Source organism: Perna viridis, chromosome 3 (assembly GCF_037379345.1).
Source record: "Perna viridis isolate PV_CMFRI_1.1 ecotype Kerala chromosome 3, ASM3737934v1, whole genome shotgun sequence".
Lineage (NCBI taxonomy): Eukaryota > Metazoa > Mollusca > Bivalvia > Mytilida > Mytilidae > Perna > Perna viridis.
Genome location: NC_142447.1, coordinates 29,576,352 through 29,596,649, shown reverse-complemented (window position 1 = coordinate 29,596,649; position 20,298 = coordinate 29,576,352). Strand labels below are relative to the sequence as shown.

Genomic DNA, 20,298 nt, shown 5'->3' with positions numbered 1-20,298 from the left:
GCAATTTTACCATGCAAGTATGAACTAAGTCGTTCTTGAGAGTTGTTTATAAAAGATTGGATTTGGATTATTTATGCTAATTTATGAAAGGCGCAGTAAAGTCTAGATGTTCATTGGTCACATCAAAACATAATCAGGTGTTACTGGAGTGACCTGTCAAACGAATCGTTTAATTGATAAAGAAGTGTAATTTTGGAACTACACGACAGTAATTAGCCTAAGAACTCAGTATATTTTAAAATGGGACTAATACGAAGTATATAACAGATGTCAGATCGGAAAGAATGACGTGATACTTGATATATAGTCTGCTTCGCCATTCAAAAATGGCATCTGCTTTCAGCCGCACGCTGATTTATGCTGTACCAAATTTTGCACATTGTCAGTGAACATAAAGATTATGGAAATAGTTGGTGACTACGAATACAACAGGAAAGATTTGATCGGTCATGGTGCCTTTGCAGTTGTCTTCAAAGGACGACACAGAAAGGTATTCTGATTATTCTCGTCTGAAACAAAAGATTTTTTCATTCCTTTCCTCACTCTCACATATCTTCCTATCTGTTACATTTTTTCCTTGACATAATGTTGTATGGGAATACATATACATTAATTGTAATTAAATAATTATTAAATGATAGAATTCCTACAATAATTGAATTTCCCCGTGATTGCATCACCACCTCTGGCAACTCATGTCATGCATGTGTATGTACATGTGGGGGGAGGGTAAAACTTGGATAAACAGCAAAAGACAAACCTGATTTTCTTCTGCTTTTAAGCAAATTTCCGTTTTTTCAAATCTGGATTTTACTGTTATAATTTTTTTACTGTATATTTACTTCTGATTTTTATTTTATTTGTTGATCTCGTAAAAGCAGGTCTGAATAGAGTTATATTCTTCATTTAAAAATTTATTCTCACCAACTACAGCCCAATATTGTCAATACTCAATATTTTTATTGATTACAATAAATGTACATGTGTATTTGTAGTTGCAATCAACCAACAAAAAACACAGTCTGGACACAGCCATGTAATAAATAGAGCTCCTTTTGCAACTAAATTATGATCATTACTTTAAAAAAAGTGAAGACAATTAAACAAGGATTTAGATTTTATGAAAACATACAAACATAATTTGAATAGATGTGGTGAAAATATCAAAAGAGACAAAACCCCACCGGGGGTGAATGTCAGCTTAAGGCTATCCATGGGTCTTGTTGTCTCTTTGACATACATGTATTCACCACAAGATTATCCATTCTGGTTACATCATAACATGTATATTGTGATTGTCCAAAATTGGCTGTGAGAGGGGTTCTACTTATGTACATGTATTCATACAAATGTATATTTTTGAATGAAGTATCAAAAATTTATTCTGATCTTGTATATTGATATGCATGTGAATGTAAGTTTGGACAAAAAACCATGACTGAATTGTAATTGAATCCCACAGGAATTAGCAGTGTTTTCACACTATTTCATGTACATTTGTATACAATAACACAGAACTGGCAGATGTACATGTACAGACAGTTGGCACAAATGTCTGAGCTTTTTCATATTAGTATTTTCATAGTATACAGTAGTTAAAAACTGTATAGTGCCATGAAAGATGGGGAATACATATATGTACAGACAGTTGGCACAAATGTCTAACCTTTTTCATATTAGTATTTTCATAGTATACAGTAGTTAAAAACTGTATAGTGCCATGAAAGATGGGGAATACATATATGTACAGACAGTTTGCACAAATGTCTGAGCTTTTTCATATTAGTATTTTCGTAGTATATAGTAGTTAAAAACTGTAAAGTGCCATGAAAGATGGGGAATACATATATGTACAGATCTATACAACGTATAATGGTATGACAAGAACATTGATCAAGATTTACTGGGGTTATAACATGTACTGGTGTATTTTTTTTCTGTACAATGAACAAATGTTCATTATGTATATTTACATTTACATGGTGATAGATTAAATAAATCTTAATTACATGTATAACTGTTATTCAGGTTGTGGGTGTGTATCAGAAAACACCTTTAGACACGAAACCAAGAAATTCAATATATGTTTTGTACATTGACGGGTTTGTTAGCTTTGTTCAATAATACATTCATGTACAATGTACAGTGAACAAGTATTATTTGATAATTGTTGATCAAGTGTCCTATTGTTTATTATTGCTAAGGTACTTAAGTTTGGAAAACAAAAATATAGGATAATCTGATTTCAATGTTTGTAAACATTGTGAAAGAATGTGCCATAACACAAACTTGACCTGACCTCATTCTCAGCCAGTAACTATGTAATATTCCAACAGGTAGTTATATAGGTAAAACATGATGAAGACTATAAATAGAACAATCAGCTGATCTAATATAGGTTACTCAGATCATTCAACCAAGTAGAATAAATTTACAATTGTGTATGTTTGAAATTCTTTGAAATGTTAGGTTGTCATGGGAGTTACTTAGGGACTATCAGAAAAAATTGGCTTGAAATATACTTTAAGATATAGGCCTATTATACATGTACCTTTCAGTCAACATAATTTCTTACATACCTAAAGGTACAAAACTGTACATTACTATACATGTTTTACTGTACCTATAGTAAGTTATGAAGAGTTAGATAATGTGCTTGTGTGAATTTGTACATGCATGTTGATTTCTGTTGTGGAAAATTCAATGTGCCTGTCAAACTTTTTATAGTCGAAATCTACATATTTTTTTTAAACATTTAAGTATTGTAAAGCTTAAAAAGATATAATTAGACTTTTATCTATTGCTGTTTTGATTCTCAAATATCCTTCAATTTATTAAGGGAACCAAGGTTCTAATGGAAATCAAAAGAAAGTAATACAAGGACAAAGACCAAACATGGAAAACAGACATACACAACAAAAAACATTAAGTAACTAAAATAATACATACAAAGTAACAAAAATGAGCAACTCGGACACCACTAAAACTGGGAGCATGGACCACATTACATCGAGTCTGAATAGCATTGTTCTCATGTCGTAAAAATGTCGTTGGTTAATTTTTGGAACTATTTTTGAGAAAAAAAATCAATCACCGAATTGTCGTACACACTGATAAGACGTTGGTTAGTTTTTGGAACTAATTTTGAGAAAAAAAATTAATCACCAAATTGTGTTAATGTTGTACTATTTTCATATTGTCATCGGAACTAGAAGATGATTTAGTCATCATTTTAACTAGACCAGACATTAGCCCCATTTATCTTCATAACTGCTTTATATTCGGCAAATATATAACCTGTTCATTTTAACGGAGATTATCATCAGGATAGTTGATAATAATACGATAATCAATTGCAAAGAGTGAATGACCAAAATAATATCACGAGTACCGAAGAAAGCCTGGATTCAAAGAGTGTGCGGAACCTGTTTATATTTAATATATAGACTTCCTCCATTATTCATTGCTATTATCAACATGATATTTAAATCGTATGAACGGCGGATTGATATTCATGTTGCTACGTTTTGTGACGTACGTTTCGGCGTGAGAAAGTCCGAGAGTGAAAGCAACGAATTTATTTTTACACAGTGTGAATTATATCGAAGTTTTTTACACTGGGAACATTCGGTAAATCACTGCTATCTATATGATCAAATCAGTTAACTGCAATTAGATGTGCATTTGTCAACCTTGTTTTAATTTATTCATAGTAAAAAGGTTACCTGTACATTCTATATTACACGAAATAAGTGTGAATAGGCTTGGTATATGCTTAATGTAAAAAAGTAGATGACGATATTTTAGAGGGTATGGAATTGAATTTGAAGTTAGGAATTTGTAATAATTGGCTCTCATTTTAATTAACGCACAAGTTTTTTTTTCTGTTTATTGCTGAGAAGAAATATTTTTTAGTCTAAAATCGGAGGTTAGCTCATTTTGTTTTATTCGAAACGTACTTCCCATTATAAAGATTTCCGTAAGTATAAAACTGAATTTAATTGGCCGTTTTCTAAAAAAAGAGAAAACATGTCCTGCATAAAAACTACTAAATCTGTCGATTGAATTTTGGCAATGAATGTAATGCTGCGATCTTTTACCATTAAGTAAGCAATGTATTGTTGGTTATGTAACACTATGGTATATATTTTCCGTCTTATCGTTTGGCACGTTACTTTTAGCATACCACTTTGTTGTGGGTCAAGTACCGACTCATCTTTCAATTAATTATTTGTAGTATGCAACTGTGTTGTGGTCAGTTATCGACTCATCGTTCAGTAAGTTATTTATAGTATACCACTATGTTATGGGTCAGGTACCGACTCACCGTTCAGTTAATTATTTGTAGTATCCCACTATGTTATGTGTCAGGTACCGACTCATCGTTCAGTTAATTAGTTGTAGTATACCACTATGTTGTTGGTCAGGTATCGACTCATTGTTCAGATAATTGTTTGTAGTATACCACTATGTTATGGGTCAGGTACCGACTCAACGTTCAGTTAAATATTTGTTGTGTCTGCTTATGATATAATGGTATATGAGAAAGGTTTGATACGCTCTTTCTGTTTAACACTATGGTTTCTACTCTTTGTGTGTGTATAATGCATACATTTGCAGTATAACATAATAGTATTAATGAAGCAGTTCATATGGTAAGTTATTTGATGGGAACATACATGGCAAGAGTCAGGTATCAAATTCGCCGTTCTGTACATTATGTGTAGTGTACCACTTTGGTATGGGGCGGGTATCTATTAAACTAACTATTTTGAACATTATTTCATGTGCACCACCATGGGATTGGAGTTCAGTTATATTTAAGAAATAATTCGTGGAGGGAGTAGATTTGTACTCATTTTAACATGGGTACGCTATTTATATTCGATTATTTAACACCGAGCGACAGAATATTCTTTTCTAATATGACAAATACGGTATTTTTATCACAAAAATATCCCTAGGCACAGCCAAAATAACGACTGTTCCGTTAACCTTTCCCGTATGTAATTTGAATTAAATTTGTATATTTATGTCATTTTATGTGTTAAATGTATGTATGCATATGATTGATTTCAATTAGATAGAATTTCAGCTGTTAAATCATCACGTAAACGTTTTTAAATGAGTGCTTTGTCTCGAAGCGACAGCGAAAGAAAAGAGACAGTGCGCAGGTGTAAAAGGTGGGATTGTACCGATATATACTGTCTGACGATAAGAAGACGTATTAGAAAACAAACTCACATTTGGTACGTCATTTGTGTTGCATCATTATTGCACGGAGTCATTTATTTTACTTACCTATTGTTAGGACATTATTGCACGGAGTCATTTATTTTACTCACCTATTGTTAGGACATTATTGCACGGAGTCATTTATTTTACTTACCTATTGTTAGGACATTATTGCACGGAGTCATTTATTTTACTTACCTATTGTTAGGACATTATTTGATGCTCACTTTTATTATACGTGTCAAATATTTAACCAACTGCAATCGTTATGTTGTACATTCACAGTGTATTTGCTTAATGATATATAGTCAATGACAGTATATAACACTTTGGCTTCTGTTACTGTTTTTTTTTACCAACTCATGTGTACTTTGTTATAATACAAGTATCTAACCAATTCAAAATGTATTTTGTTTAAAATGAACCTCCATGGTAAGGGGCAGGTATTTTATTAACTCACACTTTGGTAAGTAATTTGAAGCGCTTAATACTTTTATACTACTGTATGTATAAATAGGGTCCTTCCAAATATACAAGGTCTTAATTTCTGTCATGTTCCGATTCAAATCAACTTCACAAAAGACACGATGCTGCTATATAAAAGTTTCAGAAAACGTAAACAATGATTTGTCAAGGGAAATTAATGGTCAGAAAAATGCAAAACTAAAAACAGTCACAGTACAATTATATGAATTGATCTGAAGGATCGACGGTTTTACAAAAATATTGTCATCAAAGAAAAATAGAGCATGGAAAGGAATGACAATGAATCAATCCGTCTACATTCACTGAGCACTAACTTATTGAGGTGAACTATTATAACAAATTGTACACACAATCAATGGTTTTAAATGCAGCCATTCAAGAAAAATCAGGCGGGGGTCATATAAACAGCAATTCATTGAAAATATCCCTAGCATTTTTGTGATCCAAATTGATTCGTCTTATTGTTTTTTTTTTTAATAAATTCATTTTTATAAATGGAGGAGGACAAGACCGATATTGATATTTATGTGATTTTCAGAGTTCTCTTTATGATGCAATTGATTTAAACACGCATGAACAGTTCGGTTTCTAAACCCATCTTATCTTTTAGTGCTAGTTTTATGTGCTTGAGAGCTAGTTAATACTGTCTTATTTTTGTTAATATAAACAAATATATATGTACACTTCGGTCGTTGTATATGCACAGTTCTCCGACATTTTTGCCCTAATAGTAAATATTGCAGTTATTAATAAATTGTTTTAAAATATGTCAATCAGAAAAAAAAATATCTAATATGATTCTGGTTCGTACTTACAATTCTGTAAGATCACAGGTCTTGCTAGAATAATGCAGGATATCGAAGTTGTCCATGCAGAAATTTGGGTTAACACTTGTACTTGATTTTTTATTTGTATTAAGGTACATTATTCCACTATATATTTGTAGAACTGGACTCAAATTTGTATTGTGAGATATGGCAAAATAGAATGATTGACATCATTATTTTTATAAAAGTGTTTTAATGATATAAATTCTATATCTACAACATATACAATTTCACATCCAGAATAAAAATCCCATTTTCCTTAGAGCCCTCAGAGCATTTACCTTTACTAACATGTTATATCTTTTGATATCTTTTTTTTTCAATATTAAAACTACTGTTATTTAATTCAATACTATAGAATTTAAATATAATTCGATTCTTTTAGCCGTTACTTGTCAAAGCCCCTATCTTGAACATGAAATCGTTGCTCCCAAACGCCTATCCCATATAACATTCAAGGAAAGGCTTACCCCCATGCATGGATTGTAACATACTTAATTGTTTCATTAACAGTCAATTTATGGGAAAGGGGCCTAGATTAAATTTCAAGTAATCAAACAGGACTGCAGAATTACTTTCAAAAGTAAAGGCTAAAACCGGAATCAAAGAGCAAAAAAGAAATTCATAATTACCATAAATCTTTATGTCATATTTTTTTCCATCAATGTTAGATAGATCGAAGTCTTTGTGTATATGATAGCACCAATGAAGAACACGACTTGTCAAGAAGGACTAGAGAAATATAATTGTAAGTTGGAAATATGTCTAGTAGACTATTTCCGAAGTTTTCTTTTTTTTTTTTTTGGTACTGAAGTGTAATCTTTTTGCTTAATACAAATTATACTTGAAAGGAATCTTTGGTGTAGTGACCACCAGCCTAAAATATTTGTTTTGGATCTGCAAAATATCCAATTATGTGAAAAATCCTCCGGATGGATTATTTACAGTCAGACCTTGAAATAGACTTTTGGTTTATATATATAGATATAACATGGTATGAGTCGTAAACTAAAACTAAATATATATATTGTTTTTTTTTTTTTTTTTTTTTTTTTTTGGGGGGGGGGGTGGGGGTTGGTCTTTTTTTTTATTTGTCTTTATTTTCTTTTTTTTTCTTTTTTTTTGTGGTTCTTATTTTTCCATTTTTAAATTTTTTTTTGTTTCTTTGTTGTTCTGTTTTGTTCAATTATGAAAAATTTGCTTTACGCATAAGGTATTGAATATCTGGATCTTTTTCGTCTACCTTGTTTCTTTGACACCGTTGTATATACCCTTTGATACGCTGTTTTAGTGTTGTCTCTTTATTTAGATTCTGTTCATAGTGTTCCCAAATTTCTCTTGATAGCTTATCACGCCGGTCCTTGTACACCACGTCAGCGAGTTTGTCAAAGTCAGTTTTAACTGACTGCTCAATATAGCATTGTAATATCAACATTTTTTCATCCTTTGTCATCTTCTTTGTAGTTTGTTTTTTGGGTGTGTCATCCTTTGCTGGAGATGGACTTGGTGGATTACCATCGACATCAGCTGAATTACCAGATCCAGCTGCTACTCCTATCCGTACATTTACATCAACATCAACACGAGAAGATGTTGGTGCTACTGAATTCGGAATATGTGTACTGAAACCAAGTGATAATATATATAAAATGTGACCGATCAAGATTTTAGAAAAGTGGGTTCATTGTACATATACCCCGGTAAATTCCAATATATGTTTTCATATAATTTAGAAAAGAATTGAAAACCATATGTTAGAAATATTTTTTCATACTTTTACGACCAATATGAAAACATTGTGTTCAAGAATAACCAATTATTGACAAGCAAGTAAATTAAAATAAATAATATATATATAAAGAGTCTGAAAAATTCCCAACAATGTTAGAGCTGTCAGAATTGCGAAGCAAATATTTGGTCGTTACCTTCGCATGGACTCGAACTCATACCGCTGTGACATCTATTTGAACGCCACCTGCACAAAAGATATGACAAAGATATGTTTTGGTTTTTTTAATACATATGAAAATCATTTCATGAAGTTTCTCCTGGGTAGCAAATTATCCATTAAATGCATGACTCACTTGTTACTACGCTGGCTTTCTTGTCCTACAAATATATTTAAAATATATAAATGGGAGTGTTTGCCAAATCTTACCCTAATGGTGTATCTAAAGGATACTCAAGGAAACCAAGGTTATAGCGGTAATCAGAAGAATGTAATCCAGGGACAAAGACCAGACATGGAAAACAGACATACACAACAAAGAACATGAAGTAACTAAAATCATACATACAAAGTAACAAAAGCAAATTAGCAACTCGGACTCCACTAAAAACTGGAGCATGGACCAGGTGCACCGGTAGGGTAAGCGTCCTTTGTCTTACATAAACAAAGATGAGCCATTCATTTTCTTGTATTTCCAATGTTTGAAAAAAAACTTGAAGAGATCAATACTAGCAAAAAAAACTTTAATTTGACATAAACAATATTCTTCATCATAAAGAGGTAGTTTCCAAAATTCCACCGTATTTCAAAAATCACTCTGTACCTATTGTCTCTTATAAGACAATAAATAGTAGAATTTTCAATCACAAAAAGATACTGCAGAATCTTGGTATTGAGGAATACTTGAAGTCAATTGTGACTTGTGACTACGCGTCTTTTCTCTTTATTAAAGTCCTTCTGGACATCAATGGTGATTTGAATATCATTGAGAATGAACTCTATATGGACTTCTATATGTCCAAAATTTAGAGAACCACGGCGCCTTGATTGTAAATATAATTTCAAAACCATAATGGATGCTGTTGGACATTATGCCAGATCATGGGTAAAGAGAGAAAGGATCAAGATCCAGGAGTCGAGTCCTTGTCAGATCGATTACATAACATCCGATCGTTCGTACAGAATCGTATTGAAATCTTAAGATGTGTGTCTGAAACGACCCACGTCCGTATTCAACGACAATTAGGCACTTGAATGCCTTTCCTCACTGACAAATATGTAATAGTACCTGTGGACAAAGCTTTAAACAACATTGTATTTGTTTGTGAAGCCCATTACCTCAATTGCCTTATTAAGGACGATTGCCTTATTAAGGACAATTGCCTTATCATTTGATTGGACATTGATAGTAACACCTCATGTAATTCCACATACAAACTTACTACTTTTAACAACAATAAAATCCTTAACAACCATAAGTCCTGAGTGTCTTCTCTCAACATCGAAATAAAATGTGAGGACTTGCCCTACTTCTACTGGATTCCCAAACTTCATAAGAATCCACACAAAAGGTATATAGCTAGATCTCTATCTTGCTACACGAAAGATATTTCAAATCACCTTACACGGATATTGTCCGCAGTGAAAGATGGACAACAGTCTACTACAATATCACCTACTCTCGAAAAGACATTAATCATATGTGGATTTCTAACAAATTCTAAACATAAAATCCCGCAGTTTTTCGGAAATTAGTTTTCTTTCAACCTTCCGACACTTTACACTACTTTGCCACATGATGAAATAAAATTTCGTTGAAAAGGACTTCTTAGTAAATCTTCTGCTGATTCGAGAAATCATGTCACATATTTTTTCTAAAACATCTCACTTACCCGTGCGGGTCTGGGTGTCAAAATAATAGGTCCGCAGCAGCGCTAGCTTGTCGTTAAGGGCGACTAAATAGTGATTAGAACCCTTTCCCTTGGCCAGGGCGTTCTGCCCACAGAGCAACTGTGTTCTGTGCCCCTGGTGGTGCAATGGGGTACTCCTGGCATGTTACATGCTTGGATCTTCAGGCCTTAATACGGAAAACCTGACCGCAAACCATAGTGGTGCAACGTGTTGGGAAAGATGCCACGTTCCTCACACGTTAAAGAACCCTTCTAATGTATTCTTACGGAGTAGGCAACAGTTGGGCTCCGCCACAGGAGGCTAAATTTCTCGACCCTACTTCAAGTAGCAATCAAACTTTTTTTACCCAATTATCATTGTGTCCCATCCCATTTTTCATTTCATCATTTCATCATCATTCCATGTTCATTTTATCACCTATTTTATGTTCATCGCCGGGATACAGCTGAAATATTGCTGCCTGGGCATTAAACCCATATAATTAATCAATCAATTAATCTAAAACATCTCAGAAGGGTAAAGTGTGCTTCGCAGAAAAGCAGGTTTGTAGCATGCTTGATTTCCAAGTTGGCATTCCAATGGGCACTAACTGGGCTTCTCTTCTAGCCGACTTGTTTTTTGTATTCAAACGAGACAGAATTTCTTTAGGATCGCGTAAAAACTAAAGATATAAAAATGCGGTATCCTTTAATTTCATATACAGATATATTAATGATGTATTATCCATTAATATCCCTTCTTTTAGTAAATAGTTACCTTCAATATGTCTACCAGAGTTTGATATAATGGAGACTACAGAAACAGCTTTTAAGCATCTTTAATGAACCTACATCTCGAATTCGACCACAATGGTCATCTCAGGACTAAGATTTTTGTTGAAAGAGACGACTTTAGTTTTAAAATTAAAAATGTTCATTGCCCGTGCAGCAATATTCCTTCATCCCCTACACATGTTGTTTATATTTCACAATTGATTCGCTCCGCTAGAGCAAGTACCTTGATTTCCGTGTACGCCATAAATATCTGCGTAACAGACTCCTGAATCAGGGATATGCGTCTGAAAAGGTCTCTTCCCCAATCTTTTAGAGATATATATATGGTAGAAAAATACTCAGTTTCTTCTTAAACAATGAGTAATGATTGCTTTTTGTAAAGTATTCTTTGTACTGATATGACCACTGATTTGCCGATTATGATTATGGCATTATAGCATGCAAGTGCTATTTAATCACCACCATTATAATCACGTCAAAATGGGGGGGGGGGTAAGCGCGCTCTAAACCTAGAATTAACGAAACATTTCGTTTCAAATGGCTGTACCAAGTCAGTATCATTGTCAGATTTAGTTTGGACTTATGTGTTCAGAGATTTTGTTGTTACCCTTATTATAAACATAAAGCTATTTTTTTACATTTTCAACACCACAAAACTTTCATTTCTTATGCCAGTTCATGGAAAATTCTTTATACCTTCGAGAATTAATCAAAACTTCAAAGCCAATGAACTAAAAACAAAATTTTACAGCTATTTTTTTTCACTTCTATGTGTGCATTATTTCTAGAAGTGATCCAATTTTTATCACGTAAAACAGCTAATTATATGATGCTTCTACTGACTGTTTCGACATATAGAAAAAGATCTGGCTAAGCCATATGTATTTAATATCCTCCGTTCTTATAATGAACTATACCTTCACTCTTATGAGGCTGACTTTATAGCTGATCTGATCCGAAAGAAAGAATATCGTTTAGCTAGATCCTTTGATCTTAGCTTCCGCTATATAGATGACGTATTCTCTTTAAACAATCCTAATTTTGGGGATTTGATACATCGCATCTACCCCAAAGAACTTGAGATAGAGGATGCTACAGACACTGTGAAGTCAGCCACAAATCTTGACCTACACTCAGAAATCGATGGTGAAGGAAAACTATTATCCATACTTCACGACAAACGTGACGACTTTCATTCAAAATTGTCAACTTTCCTTTCATCTGTGGCAACATCACTTCAACACCTGCGTATGAAGTGTTCATATCACAACTCATACGTTATGCCAGAGCTTGCTGAGACTACGCAGACTTTTTGTATCGCGCTAATTCTAACAAATAGGCTTCTGGTGCAGGGTTATGTTGCTACAAGATTGAAGTCATCACTACAAAAGTTTTATGGTTGTCATCATAAATTCGTGGATCGTTACTGTGTATACATCTGCGCCATGAAAACTGATTTGTTCAACGTGTCATAGTCATCCTTTCCACTTTTTGTCTACCCCGGACTTGACTTTTTATGAGCAACTTGGCTGGTGTGTCTAGAAAAGCAGAAGACACTTACCCTACTGGTGCATCTGGTCCAAGCTCCCAGTTTTTTAGTGGAATCCGAATTGCTCATTTGCTTTTTTTCCTTCGTATGTATGATTTTAGTTACTTTATATTCTTTGTTGTGTATGTCTGTTTTCCATGTCTGGTCTATGTCCCCGGATTACATTCTTTTGATTACCGCTATAATCTTGGTTCCCTTGATTACTCGTTAAGAATATAGCATTTCTTATGTGATTTTCGGGTGATTCCAGCAGTTTTGCATAGTCAACCTCTTTATTTTGAAAATAAAATGAAATATTTTTTTTATCATATCCAAAGGTTGAGTTGCTTACAAATGTGTTTTATTTCAGAAAACATTCATTGCACTTCTGTTTTTGTTGATAAGACTAATTCACGAAATGGATAATGTCATATATGGGGGAATTAATTACTGCTTTGCCAACCATTAAACTTACCTCAAGAATTCCGTAGGGTTGAAGTCTGTACGTCACATAAATAACACTACCACTGAAACCATCATTTGGAGTGTAAGTCAAAGTTGTAGATCTGTATATTTGTTAGAAACAAGATCAAATCTTAAGCTGGATTATAATATAACATTAAAAGTCAGATTTAACGATGATGCATAGCCTGCCGCGAATGAAGAAAGATTTGCTGATTTTTTCGTACTTTTTGGGGGAATTATTCTTCTTGAATGCGCAGCCTTGTTGAATGTAAATTTCCCAATGTATGATGATTAACATTATATAAATTAGTTAAAATAATTAAAATTGAAGAAGTGTGCATTTGCCAGGAAGATGTCTGTCCGGTATTATAAATTCAATTTAGTTCTACTTTTTTATTTAAATTTAATGTCAATACGAGCATTTCGTCATATAATCAAAATTGTACCAATTACATGGCATAAAAGTATTTCTGTGGCGAAGCGGCTTGCACAATAGTAACTGTTATTCTTCATTATTGTCTTTTTTTCTGAAACTTGGTACACAGTATCGAATTTGCTACTTACGTCGAAACTTTTAATGTTTTTAATTTGGCATCTTTCTTTTTCATCAAGTAGTGATATACAGTTGATTGAGCTAGAGCGTAGGTATAATCCTCATGAGTTATGCCAATTCTCTTAATTTGCTCTGGTATAATGTCATCTGTAACACATGCTAAAATAATCAGGCCATCATAATCACCATCACGTCGATTTTGGTCCCACGCCTTACATATGTCACTTTTATCTGCCCATGTCAGGGGATCCATAGAGTTCATACTGTTTCCTGGTCTAGAGGACACACATGCTGTGCCAATCTTAAATTCATCTACCATGCGATCAGACTGTACATGTGTGTCCTCAAACGCTTTCTTGAGTTGTTTTCTTATTCTTTCTATTGCTTTATCAAAACTTATAGTATGAACATTCTTGCCAGACATGTCAAAATTACACTTATTAAAAAGAGGTATAAGACGATAAGCACAACCTTTTCGACCATTACTGAGGTCAGAGAAATCAATAAATCCAGAATCAGGGTCTTGAAATATAAAACCAAGGGTAGCCATATTCTATTCTTAGAAGAAGAAGTCGTAGATGTGATTTTTCTGGAAGAAAAATAAATGAAAAATATTATATGCCAATATAGCATACCTAGTTGGTTTTTTTTCGATAACTGTTTTAAATATGAAAATCCGAATGGTTTCCCCGATTCCTGGTCGCTACTACCGTCGGTTGGCTTGATTACTAATGTACAATCTTAATAAATATTGAGTTTTTATCTCTACCTAATATTACAATAGAATTACTTTAATGTACTATTAATATCTCAAACGTTAAATACGAATATATAAATTATACTATACAAGAAGTAGTCGCTCATTGGTAACATTTGAACCAAATAAATAGGAAGATCTAAATCAAACTAAAGACCCTAAAGAGCATGAAACTTTAACGTACTTATTATCACGCTGTTCTAATTTTCGCTATTTTGGCGGTGGACACAAAACATTTTGTAACATCAAAAATATCAAAAATAAAACTTTAAAAAAAGACAATAATTCCAACATGGGTAAAGAAGCAAATTTAACCGCAGATAGATTTCGTTAATCAGAACGATTTTACCAAATATCAGAATTTGGCTAAACCTAACGGTTCTGGAGATATATGCGAAAAACTGCTGTCTGGCCCCTTCGTTCTATTTATAATAACGGCCGCTATGTTCTAGGCTGAATATTCTAAGAAACATTCTTACTTTGTTTTGTTGTTATTGGTCAGATAGAGTCAAAGTTGAAGATTTATTTGAATTTATAACATTTAAAATAGCAACACTAGCGATACTAGTCTTATGTTCTAAAATGAAAAGGGACAATTAAACACGTGTTCATCCATTAATGTTTAGTTCCTTTGTGATTGTTTACTTCGCCGCCGTCTGTAGGTAAACGGTACTATTTTTTCTTTATTTTAGGCTGGCCTCTTGCGTACCCTACTTAAGTATAATCTATAAGTTCGAGCTACATTTGGACAAATTGTGCTGATACCCAAAATGTTTTATCAATTCCAGGCTCTAACATTATTATACTTTTAAAAAATGGCATTATATTTTTTGAAAACCATTTTATATAAATTTATGTGCCATTCACAGAAAAAGGGGGAACTTAGACCCCAAATTTCATCTGCTTAAAATTCCAAACAATCGAGACGGTTATGATATGACTTTGATCACAATTTTAGTTAGGGAAATGAAGATATGACTGGAAAAAAGTCAGCTTATAGCTCCATCATTGTTTTAAAAGGGTGATTTTTTCAAAGGTTTTACTATTGTCCCCTATAGGAAATAAATAGTACCGTTCTACATGTAGTGTTCCTCTCGGTTAAATTTTGTCCACTGATTTCTCTTCACTATACTTCTTACTCTTTATCATCTGAGGTACATGTACCAATAATGAGTAATCAAGTAATCATTTGACATGTTTTTTATGTCAGGCATGCTAAAGACGTTTGACATGTTTAACGCTGATGTTAAATCTTACTCATCCACATCTGAACTGTCTGAAAACGAAATTCTCTATCAATAAAATCAAACATAATTTTTTCATAATATATAAACCTTATTAACTCAGTATTAATGTAAATAAAACTTACCATGGAATTTCAACAGGAAATTCAAGCACGTTGATACATTTTCCGGGAGTCGTTATTTTGTATATTTAAGTAGGTCATGAAGTCAGTAAAATTCAGCTTTATCTAACTACCAAAATTTAACGCTTTTAAAATGATAGAGTGAATGATCGAATTGTAGACTATCTTAATAAACCTTATTGACTTAGTATTAATTTAAATAAAGCTTACCATGGAATTTGAACAGGAAGTTCAAGACCGTTGATACATTTTCCGGAAATCGTTATTTTGTATATTTAAGTAGGTCATGGAGTCTGTAAAATTCAGCTTTATCTAACTACCAAAATTTAACGCTTTTAAAATCATAGAGTGAATGATCGAATCGTGACTATCATAATAAAAACCATAATATTGTCGCACAGAAATTATTTACATTTTAAAACTGCAATTAGATCAGTCATAAGAGGGTTTACAAAATGTACTAAACGTTGAATGTTAAAAAACTTTTGTCTATTTTGGAAAGGTTATGTGAATAAAAAAATATAGATTACAATAGAAAATCCTACCTTAATAATTTAAAATTTCACAGGTATTCGGATTATTCGGGGTTCGGTTTAGACAGGTTGCATTGTATATCATGTATGCAATTATAATAAGAAAACCTATTAAAACAATGAATATACACCAGTTCGAACAGAGCAAATAATAAGAAATTTCCGTCTACCCAGTATTATTCATCATAAAACATCTACCACCTTCAATTCCCAATCACCATATGCAAAGTAGCATATTGAGGTGGCAAAGTGGCATCTTTAAAGGGTGTTTTACTAAGCGTTAATTATTATTGTACGATACGAATGTCGCAAAGAGTTATACGTATGTGTATAAAATTTATTCTTACTGTCTATAGTTGTTCATTTTGTTTTTTGGTTGTTTTTAATTTTTGTTGCAAATAATGCAATGAGCAAAATTCGTGTTCGTGTGCAACCCACTTTTTCATTAAATATTTGTTAAGATATGAAATAAGCATATATTGTAATTTTGTAAAAACATAGTTATCTTTCTTAGAATGTTCCATATTTAATATATTTGATAGATACAGAAAAGAGAAAGAAACGAAGTACGAAATCATAGACTATCGCATATCGGTCTTATTTACGTTTGATGTTTCCCCGAATTTACTGTGTCTAATCCGTACGAAAGATTTTACGGTTCCAACGCCGGATTCACGGTTTTTATAACGCCGATGTTTGTTGATTTACGGTCACTTCAAGAGAAAATAGATGGTTAGCCTAAGTAAACTGTCTGATATGAATGACATGTTAGTTAATCTATATAGCAGGCGCTATAATTATCAAACTAAAAGCAGTTGCTTGTTTACAGAGGTAAACGTGTACCATTTTCTCAATCATCGGTAAAAAGCGAATTTTGTCTCATTTTTAGCTTGTTCACTTCAAAACAGCCTGTCATCACCCTCAAATTTATATTGGGCACTCCTTTTGTCATCATTTAGTCTACAAAGTTCTCAAATTTCCCATAAATGCTCTTATTTTCGCAAAAAAATGGAATTTTGATTTAACGCCGGGTTTGACGGTTTTGCATATAACAATACGTACAACCAGAATTGCAACTTTTACAAAAATGTAAATTTACTGGAAATAAAGATAACAACAAAATTACCTAACTCTTATCCGATTCATAATCAAGTCAAGTCCAAAATAAATCTCGCAAGATAGATATTACACCACCGGAGTAGCTGGTACCGGAATCGTCCTGATTTGGTACAGGCATTACAAACGAAATGGAGGGTTAAATCTAGGTTTTACTGTGCGCTAAGACTCCCTATTCAATTGCGGCATGAATATACCAGTTGTATACGAAAGGATAGAAAGGAATGAATCCGTTTTAGTTCCATTGTTTTAGACGATGAGCTTGGTCCTGAGGCTTACGTGTTTATAAAGTAGAGAGTTTATGTTTGTTTTATCGTGATGCCGCTTAAACAAAACCAAGTCCACATGACAACTGCCTACTTTTCGTTAGTTATTGGAAATAGGTCCTTTTTGTACGGTTTCCAAAAAATAAAAATTCATCATTATTAAATGATAAATTTGGATCGATATTTCACAAATATAACGGATTCCTTATTAACTATTCTATATGATCGTAAGTAGACAAATCTTAAAACAAAGTCAATTTATTATACATAGGAGTTCAATTACGCAACAGATGACGCTTAATAATCATTAGTATATACTAGTTCATTCTCCTGATAAGGTGAGCGTCCTTTAAACGACTACAATTTGTACCTGAATGATCTAATTTGAAATTGTTTCTGCTAGGAAATACGTGTGAAATAAATATAAATAAATAACAGAACATATGTTTCAATGATTATTTTTTGCAGATAAATTTCAATTTAATTTATATAATTGTTTAAATGCGACAGGTGCGTGGTAATTGATCTCTATACTGAACAACTGATATATTTGTGTAAAATGTTGTGATAATTATTTGGTAGAATGAATATACCCAAGTTTGAAATGTTTGATACATACCTGATAATTTTATCCAGAAACATATTTAATGAAGTAAAATGCCATTCTTGCAGATTAATACTTTGAATATACCACTTTTTAAAAAGTGAGAGTATCAACTAAGAACGCAAAAAAAAAAATAAGATTATTTTCTTTTATTTCAAAACAAAAGGTAAACGGAACATATTTACTGCGTGGTGCCAATTTGTTAAGGAAAAATACAACAAATGTAATTGAACAATAAGGAAACGACAAAATATGAGAGAACAAAGTTTTCTTATATGTATTTTGATAGATTGAAAATGTTACAAGAATAACCTGTCCTGTGTCCATAACAAAATCTCAATGTTTTTCCCGCATCTTCGATTGATACACAGAGTAGTTGATTTGACTTGATACATTGTTTAAAAAAAACAAACAACTCATTTAAGATTTTAAAGGTATACATTAGCATGTGGGTATGACTGTATTTTTTACTTATTTCTATCACAATCCACTTTTAAAATGTCATTTTTTTACAAATGGGAAGGAAAAGGAGCGAATAAGAAAAATATCAGAATATTGTCTTTGTATATTGTCTGAGATAAATCTTTGTTTAATTGTCTCAACCTCTTCTTAATTTACAATTAGCCTGGACAATTGGCAACATCCGTAGTCTTCAAACTGATTACTTCCATTTGAATGGCCTGACTACCCGTATAATACATTCGTATTCAGTACGCCACCGCTGTATGTCTATCAAATGTCTTCCTTTCCGTCACTCGGTCACCGATCTTTCTACTTATAAATAATAAATTGATTAATGATATCAAGAATGTTTGAAACTCATTCAAGCGACTTTTCGCACGTTTGCTTATTTCGGAAGGGCATCATACCCTGTCTTTAAAATGGGATTAAAATAATTCGTGTTCTTGGTGGGTATAAATACCAAACGTAATTAAACGATCATTTAATCCGATTACACGCCACTCAAACGTTTATTGCAATTAAAAGACCCCGCTCCGCCTACTTTTACACCAAACCAATGCCAAATTTATAACATTATTTCTTTCTAAATGTTGTTTTGTCACAAAATTATCACATTTTAAATCACTTCAATGCCTATTCTTTTTCTCGGTGAAAGAAAAGTAATTTTTGTGTATAAAACTGCAGAACATTTATATGCCATAATTTGTTTTGTATTCAATCTAGTTATCGTTGAGATGTTAACATGATATAATAATATTCCTCCAATATAGAGGTCAACGATCTCGTGTCAATTTCTACTTCTTTAGTTAGTCTATTAATAATTCCAGCTGATTCCACTTAACAAGGCAAATTGAATACAATTTTTACACCTGCCAGTTTCTGATTTTAACCGACCAAAACCTTATTCATTAGTCGTTTGTTTCTTAACCTTTCAGGTTTTCAATTTTACTGCTTTTAAATTATGTTTGAGTTTATGAAATGTTCTTTACAACAGTTTTTCGAAAAGTTTAAAACCCAGAACAACCTTTGCAAGAGGAAAAGATACATTAAGTGCCTATTGGGTATAAAATGTTGAGGAGAATGTAACCATTGGACGTTAATATTACATCTACAAATTAAAATATTTTAATTCTTCATTTTGACTTATAGGTACAAACAAAATGAACAGGCATCACATTTTGAGTCGCCACTTTAAAGAAAACATTATTTCTTCAATGATATGAGCACTTAACGTTTTAGGGGCATGTAAGAAAAATAATAAATTGCCATAGCAAAGAGCAATGAAGGGAAGCAAAATTCTAGCGGAAATCAAAAGAATGTAATCCAGGGACAAAGATCAGATATGAAAAACAGACAAAAACGACTAAGAACATAAAGTAACTAAAATAATGCATACAAAGTAACAAAAGTAAATGAGCAACTCGGACTCCACTAAAAACCGGGAGCATCGACCAGGTGCACCGGTAGGGTAAGCGTCCTCTGCTTTTCTAGAAAAAAAAGTAAATCGCCTTTGCATCTGTTTGCATTATGGGGATAATATAAGTCGCCATGGCGAGATAACATTGTTTTCTTTGTGTCCCTAATACGTTTCTAATACGTGCCTAACTAAATTCAAATCGATTCAAGTCTAACTACGAGACCTGAGGATATATATATAATTTATTATTATAAGTAATTTTTTTCAAGT

At 32.7% G+C, this 20,298-nt stretch overlaps 2 protein-coding genes across 4 annotated transcripts; one reads left to right on the top strand and one right to left on the bottom strand.

Moving 5' to 3' along the window:
• Positions 1-3: 3 nt before the first annotated feature.
• LOC148621791 (uncharacterized) lies at positions 4-8,408 on the top strand. Its single transcript, XM_088576493.1, has 3 exons — positions 4-490; positions 7,224-7,296; positions 8,013-8,408. Exons 1-3 carry the CDS (start codon positions 401-403, stop codon positions 8,201-8,203), a joined length of 354 nt encoding a protein of 117 aa, XP_088432619.1. The 5' UTR covers positions 4-400; the 3' UTR covers positions 8,204-8,408.
• On the bottom strand, positions 7,576-15,937 carry LOC148621790 (uncharacterized). Of its 3 annotated transcripts, XM_088576492.1 has the most exons (5): positions 15,841-15,902; positions 15,337-15,540; positions 13,519-14,096; positions 12,965-13,055; positions 7,576-8,657 (listed from the first exon to the last, which is right to left on the bottom strand). In XM_088576492.1, the coding sequence occupies exons 3-5, from the start codon at positions 14,055-14,057 to the stop codon at positions 8,616-8,618; spliced, it is 672 nt and encodes a 223-aa protein (XP_088432618.1). In that variant the 5' UTR covers positions 14,058-14,096; positions 15,337-15,540; positions 15,841-15,902; the 3' UTR covers positions 7,576-8,615. The 3 variants fall into 3 exon arrangements, with proteins under 3 accessions (XP_088432618.1, XP_088432616.1, XP_088432615.1); XM_088576490.1 differs by lacking the exon at positions 15,337-15,540 and having other exon boundaries at positions 15,841-15,937; XM_088576489.1 differs by lacking the exons at positions 15,337-15,540; positions 15,841-15,902 and adding an exon at positions 15,634-15,829.
• Positions 15,938-20,298: the final 4,361 nt, after the last annotated feature.